This window comes from Ananas comosus, linkage group 20 (genome assembly GCF_001540865.1).
Source record: "Ananas comosus cultivar F153 linkage group 20, ASM154086v1, whole genome shotgun sequence".
Classification (NCBI taxonomy): Eukaryota; Viridiplantae; Streptophyta; class Magnoliopsida; order Poales; family Bromeliaceae; genus Ananas; species Ananas comosus.
In genome coordinates this window covers 1,059,488-1,067,169 of record NC_033640.1, presented here as the reverse complement: position 1 = coordinate 1,067,169, position 7,682 = coordinate 1,059,488, and the positions used below count along the sequence as shown (strand labels likewise).

At 33.2% G+C, this 7,682-nt stretch overlaps 1 protein-coding gene across 1 annotated transcript; it reads right to left on the bottom strand.

Annotated features, from left to right (window-relative positions):
* LOC109726028 lies at positions 4,322-4,927 on the bottom strand. Its single transcript, XM_020255459.1, has one exon. It carries the CDS (start codon positions 4,799-4,801, stop codon positions 4,322-4,324), a length of 480 nt encoding a protein of 159 aa, XP_020111048.1. The 5' UTR covers positions 4,802-4,927.

The following is a 7,682-nucleotide window of genomic DNA, read 5'->3' as shown; positions in this document are numbered from 1 at the left end:
AGGTGGGTGTTGATGAAAGAGGATTTTGAATAGTATACTTTGGAATGAGCTAATCCGAAATTCAAAGTCAGATTGGATCATAAATGGATTTGGCCATTCCCATTCCGGACTGGAATGGGAATTGGAATCCGATTCCTATAAAACAAACGGCAACTATTGGAATCAATGAATTTCATTCCGATTCCATAGTCTAAAATAGGTGAACCAATCATGCCCTTAGGGCTTGTTTGGTTCAAGGGTGGAATTGGAATGGATAATGGAATGGGAATGAATTGGAATGGTAATTGGAATGACCCACTCCCCCAAGACGTTTGGTTTATTTGTAGATTGGGAATTGGAATGAGTTATTCACATTTCATCGTTTGGTTCGTATAAATTAAAAACTTATAGAATACTATAATACTAATTTTACTCTCAAATATAAATTTATATTATTTAAAATTTATGAAAAATATAATACTATTCTCTAATAAGTTTTTCAAAAAAAATATCAAATTTATTTTTAAAAACTTTTATTGATGTGGGTTAGGGATAGGGTTTTGAGAAATGAAGTTTTTTTTTTGGTTGATGAGAAAGGTTGGAGCGAAGGAGGTGTGAGATGGCCACAACTGGCTCGAGAAACTTATTGGGCTCCGAATGAAATCTTCAATTCCTGGGCTAGAAAGACCGAATCGAAGTTGAAGCTAATGGGCCATTCGAATTCACCATGTCCCGAATAGGAATCCAAACCGATTCATGTGCGAACCAAACAAAATTAAATCGCATTGATCAAATAACGATTCCCATTACCATACCCAAATGGAATGAAGCCACAACAAGCCTTAATGTTCGTTTCCCACATTGCATGCTACATCGTATTAAATTCACACATCTTTTTTTTTTTGAAAAAAAAGGTAGCATGCTATCCGTTTGCGTTTATTTCATTAGAAATGAACGTAGCTGGAAATGTGAATCAATTAAGATTCATATTGGGTCTGCAGCCGTCATCAAGGTGACTTCCGAACACCGAAATATCCTTTTGCCACTCTGCGCTAAGACCGACGTCGTAATCTCATCAATTATTCCACTGATTTCTTTCAAATATATCATGAATAATTACATGAACAACGTTGTATATGTACTATAGCTCATATCTATACACACATGCTATATAGAGCGAACTAGGGTGGCTTTTAGAAGCACATTGCTTTTAACTTTGAGCCATTGTATCCGTATAATTACTATCAACCAAGCATAAAAAGTTAGAATTCTGTGCGTTTTAAAACTATTTCAGCTGTTATAATAAAGATATTTTTTTCGGTTATATACTTAACATGTATAGTTTGATGTTCGCTAGAACAGAAAGGATAAATTGTTAAATTCTAATCACACCTCGAATCACGGATCTGAGTAACTTAAATAAAAATTAAGCAGAACATAAGATTGTCTCACAATAAAAAAATAATAAATAAATAAATAAAATAGAGAGTGATGAGAATGAAGAGAAATTTGTAATCATTGATAGAATATTTAGATCTTGGATGCAAGATCATAGAGATCAACTAATTTCATAGTGGATTGGATAAATAAATAACAACAATATTAATTTTTTTTTAGAGCTAAGAGAGAAAACGAAGAAAAAATAATTAATTAAAACCTAAGCTACAACTAATAATTTGTCCCTAGTAACAAACTAGATCTTGCTTGTTCTATAAATTTATTTTTAATGGGCAATTTCATAACTAGCCCCTCTCCAAAATATTGTAAATATGTAGATACACCTGAAAGTAAAAATATATCATATATACTGTCCATTCAATCAAGAAAAAATTTCACATTGTCCTTCCCTTCTAACGGCTGTTACTATAACCAGTAAGTTTGGTTAAATAAGGTTGATTTAAACAAAATGACTAATTTATGTCCCTAAAAAGGTAGGTGTTATTTGATATGAAATAATTATAGGCAATTTCATAAAATTTTTTGTTTAGGCAATCATATAAGTAATGACTCTAAATATCGAAATTTTGATATCAAATATTTTTAGCAATGAGATATGTGAGTATTTAATAATATTTTTAAAAATAAATCTTTAAAATAGGTTAAATCGGTGATTTCTATATAGGACAAATTGCATTATAATATGTATAGATGTTAAAAGACGAAAAAAATTCATAATGAGATTTAGGCTAATTAATTAATTAGACTATAGATCTTTATTGAAATATATTTTAAAATAAGTTAAAATTATTATGTAGAATTCAAGATGTAAAAAATGATCACATAATTAATGCTTAAATATAAATCATTAAAATGTTGCTAGGGTAAATCTGGTCATTTATAAAAATATTGGATGGATCCACTTGACCGGAAACGTGAAAACTAAAGGGTAATCGTAGAACATTTTTTTATTTAAGAGGGTAATTGTTATATATTTGTCCTAGTTTTGAGGGTTATTCATCGATATATATTTAAAGGGTATGAGAAATTATCCCTATTTATTGGATTCTATTATTTTTAAAACAAATATGTCGTTAATAAAAATTATTAATAAATAATAAGATAGTGATGAATCTTTGACGGACGGGAAAATGCATCACTTAAAATTTTACCAAGAGCATAAATGAGATTTTAAAAAGTTATAAAAAAAAATTAAAAATGTGATATTTAACAGAAGATTTTTCTGTTATTTATATAATTTCTTAATATCCACTTTTTCCACAATCTTTCATTCGTCTTCGCTCTAAACATTGGCAAGTAGTCCAAGCGCGTAAGTTCATCAATGGTTTTGTACATTTTCTCTCTTTCTTTCTTTCTTTCGGCGCGGGCAAACGGCACGCCGTGCTATGCCATATAGGGGACATATGCGGCCTCGGCACGGCACGGCACGACGTTTGGGCCATACCTACTGTTAGGAACTTAGATAACTTGCTTGTTTATTTTTTATTTATTTTCTAATAATTTAAAATTTTCTATATTTATTATTGTTAAGTATTAATTAAACGAGTCAAATTTAAATAGGTTCTTATAAAAGTTATTTCAAACCTACTTATTTAATAACATAATAACTATATACTATATTTTTTATAATTTAATGCATAAACATTAAAAATAAAATTTTAACAAATAAAAAAATAAATTATGAAGAATAGGGCCGTGCTTCATGCCGGCTCGAGAAAGATCAGCCCGGCATGGCATGGACGGCATACAATCCCCATCGTGCTGTAGCCGAGCCAGGAATCGTAAATATATGTTATTAATATAATTACCTTAATTCAAAAACACTCCCACTAAATGGGAACATTTAAAACTGGAGCCAGAAATTTGTAAAAAGCTAAAATAATCTTTTGCTCGAAAACTTAGTTTATTATAATTTATGATTTTAGATATTTAAAATTATTTTAATACAAGTCCCACGTGTCTAATTGGTTCGCAACAGTAGTATTAATATAGTACTTTGAGTAATGCCATACTATAAGTGGGTGGCAATCCATTAACATGTTACGCGTAAGCGCAGATCGTATTCGGTTGAAATGATTTTTGAAAACTCGAATCGCTCGTTAGTAAATGAGTCGAACACGAACTAGATAATTATTTCAGTTCGTCTAATAACGAGCCGAACACGAAGATGCTCACGAGTTGAGCACATGAACAATAAGTTGAAAAAATTAAATTAGATATATACTATATTATTATAATATAATATAGATATATATAATATATAAAAGTTAATTATAAAATTTAAAATTATTACTGAATTATTATTTAAATTGAGTAGCAAGTCGATTTGTATCTACTAATAAGAATATAGTAACTAAAGCTCTGGTATCTTTTAATTTTAATAGTTCACTGATCAAAAACTTATTATTAATTATCTAAATAGATGATTATAAGCAAATATAATTGATCTTAGATTATATCTATATGGCAACTTAAAATTGCGCAAATTGAATAACCATCTTATAATTTGAGCTTAGCTGATTAAAATTCAAAATTGAACAGACGCATAAATTTTAAATTAAAGTACGTCAACAACCGATTCAAAATGAAATAAACCGAAAATAGACAGTAAAGAATGTCACAGCACTCAATCTCCATATTTTTTTTGCCCACACACAAAAAATATAAATAAGATAAACATCTTATATTAAGAGTTTTGTTATCCTCATCAAAAAAAAAAAAAAAAAAAATGCTCCAATTTCTTTTCCCCCACATCACAAAAAAATAAAAAAAACAAAAACAACAGAAAAAAGGGACAGAAAAAAATGAGAGAGAGAAGAAGAAGAGGATAAACCTTACCTACTAACCTATGTGATGTTATCTAATGCTACACCACATAAATCGCCTACAATGGCATCATCGTCGGCCGCGGCGCGGCGCCGGCGGGGGCGGCGGAGGAGAGTGCGAGAAGGGCGGCGGCGAGAGGGCGGCGACGGCGTTGCCTCGCGGAGGAGGAGCTTGAGGTGCGAGGGCGGCATGTCGCCTGGTGCGCGGTCGGCGTCGTCCCCAGCGCCCGCCGCGGCCGCCCCGCGAAGGCCAGCAGCACCAGCACCGTTATCCACGCCACCGCCGCCGCCGGCAACGCCGCCGCCGCCGCCGCCGCCATCGCCGCCGCCCCGAACACCCCCCCGCACATCACCGCCGCGTACAGCGCCCTCCACGCCCCGGCTCCTTCTCCGGCTCCGGCGTACCAGGCGCGGATGGAGAGGAGGAGGCGCCACGAGCAGGAGAGCACGAGCGCGTAGGCGACGAGGAACAGCGCCACCCACGTGCGCCGCATGCTCAGCGCCCGGAACAGCACCGACCTCTCCAGATCCCGCGCCATGCCCAGCCCCACCCCAGTAAGAGCTTCTTCCTCCAATTTCTAGGGTTTTTTTTTTTTTTTTCTAGGGTTTTTGGTTTTTTGTGAGATTGGGAGAGAGATTGAAGAAGACGAAGAAGAAGAGGAGGAGGAGGAGGATTAGGAGGAGGAGAAACACACTTTACTCTTCTTCCTTTCTTTTTTTCTTTTTTTTTTTTTTATCTATGTTTATTTTTTTAATCATTAACTATTATTATTTATTTATTTATTTAACATTATTATTGGTTAAAATGATTATAGAATCTTAGAAAGGAGGCTAGAAGATGGACAAGTGGGGCTCTTCGTTGCATGTAACGGAGGAGGAAGGGGTCCCCACTTTTTAATGGAAAAAAGAAAAATATTTATTTTTATAATTTATAATTTATATATATAGAGTTAGGTTGGAATGCTTTTAGTAGCACTGAGTTACTGGTGCTATTAGATTTTCGGCCGTTGGATAAAGGATTATGCGGTTAGGATGACAGTGATCTCCTAGAGTTGGTGGGCGTTTGGCTGAATAGTATGATTTAATAGATAAAAAATAATCATAGAAATAAATCTAACGATGGAAAATTTGATAGCATAAAATGCTAACGGTGGAAATGCTAACGGTACTATTAGAAACATCCCAGTCTCTCTCTCTCTCTCTCTCTCTCTCTCTATATATATATATATATATATATATATATATATATAAAGTTCAGCTACATACTTTTAAGAGGACGCAGATCTTTGTTCTCCTAAGTCGTTTTAGATCATAAGAATTTTGAATCGATGATCCGAACCAGTAAAGTTAATCTAGAGTATTTATAATGTCTAGAAAATTTATTATCAAATTAATTATGAATTCAGCTACTATCCTTTTAAGAGGTCGGAGGCCTTCGTCTTCCTAAGTCGTTTTAGATGATAGGAATTTCGAGTCGATGATCGGAATTGTTAAACTTATTTGCTTGTGTTTGGTTCGGGGTTAAAGGGTGGGATAACCCCTTAACTCCGATTTTATTCCCAAACATGATTTTAAGGTGGTGGGGTTAGCTAACTCCACCCCAAATGTGCTAATCCGGGATAGCCCATTTGGAGTGGGGTTAGCTAACCCCAGCTAACCCCACCCCATCCCACTACTCCAACCAAACAAAACACGATGGGCCTGTTTGTTTGCACGAAAGTGGGGTGGAAGTGGGAAGGAGGAAGTAATTTTCGATGAAAACTGCCCACTTCCGTTGTTTGGTTCACCGTAATTTTATTACGCCCGAAAGTCCAGTTCATCCAAAATAATGAAATTGACTTCGCCCTCCCACGGGGCGAAGTCAATTTCGGTGAAGTGAAAAAAGGCAAGAGTGGGATTAATGTATTAGGGTTACCTCTTCTCTACCCTTTTATCCAAATATATTCAATTGTAGAAGTAATTAAATTTTTTATTTTGATTATATGTCTAAAATATGATCAAATTTGGTTAGGTAAGTTTTAATATATTTTTTGTTTAATATATATATTTAGAAAATGATGAAAAATGAATTTGTTAAATGTTAATAATTTTTTAACTTTAGAATTTTATTTGTTGCATTATTATAATTTATATGCAAACAAATAATCTAATTTTTTAAAATTTTATTTTATAATTATACATATATATAATTATATACATATATAATTATATTAATTTTTATTTATTATAATTTATTATTCACTATAAGTTACAAAATAGACAATAATATTACTTTGGAGGTAAGTATACAAGGGGGTGAAGAGCTATACTTTTTACGTCATCTACTTCCTACCAAACAAACAACAGAACTGCACTTCCATAGTTAGAAACAAACAGCAGAAGTAAACTAATTTTCACCCCAACTCTACTTCAACCCAAAGTCCACTTTCACCTCAAGTCTACTTACGTTGAAACAAACATACCCTATTTTACCCACTATCCTTCTTATCCCACCTACTCCAACTAAACACTATTTTCTTTAATTCTTGACTAACTTCAATTCTCAACCAAACACAAAAATACTTTAATTCCACATTAACCCTGAACTTAACCCTATTCCTGGAGTAACTAGTTTTTCCTTAACCCCGAACCAAACGGTAGAAAGTGTCTGGAACTGAAATTTTATGAATTTTAAAAATTATTATTTACATAGTGATCAAAAGATCACAAAATCGATAATTTTTTTTACGATCTATATGAGCCGTTTGCTTATTTAATGATGTGGAACAATTCAAATAGCTTGATAACTCCGATTATTAATTGAAAAACTCTGATATTTATTTTTGCAAGATTATTTGTTTCTGATTGTTTATTTTTTTTACTCTTCAATGAATTTGAGAATAAATTTTAAAATTTATGAAATTTAGTTTATAAACGTTATAAATACTCTAAATCAATTTTAATGGTTCCGATCATTGATTTGAAATTCCTATCATCTAAAACGACTTAGGAGTACAAAGGCTTTTGTCCTCCTAAAAAGATAGTAGCTGGACTCTCTCTCTCTCTCTCTCTCTCTATATATATATATATATATATAGAGAGAGAGAGAGAGAGAGAGAGAGAGAGAGAGAGAGAGAGAGAGAGAGAGAGAGGGCTGGTATCTATTGTACTTACGGAGCCTCCATGCACCAAATTGTTTTCAAATGATACGGCTTTCAAATCACGATGCGCCTCGTTAGACTGAGTACTAACTTATGATAAGTATTTGGAAACTAAATTTTATAGTTTTTTGCATTATTACCTAAATCAAATCAATTATATAGAAATGTAGGTGCGGCATGAAAATAAAATCTCATAAAAAATAATGATAAATTGACGTTGAATTGAAGACGGCAGAAGTACTCGATCTTACTCTAAATGGTGAAAAAAATTTCTATAAAA

Bases quoted from the DNA above. Each gene is read 5' to 3' on its own strand.
- LOC109726028 (XM_020255459.1), bottom strand. From the start codon at position 4,801: ATGGCGCGGGATCTGGAGAGGTCGGTGCTGTTCCGGGCGCTGAGCATG.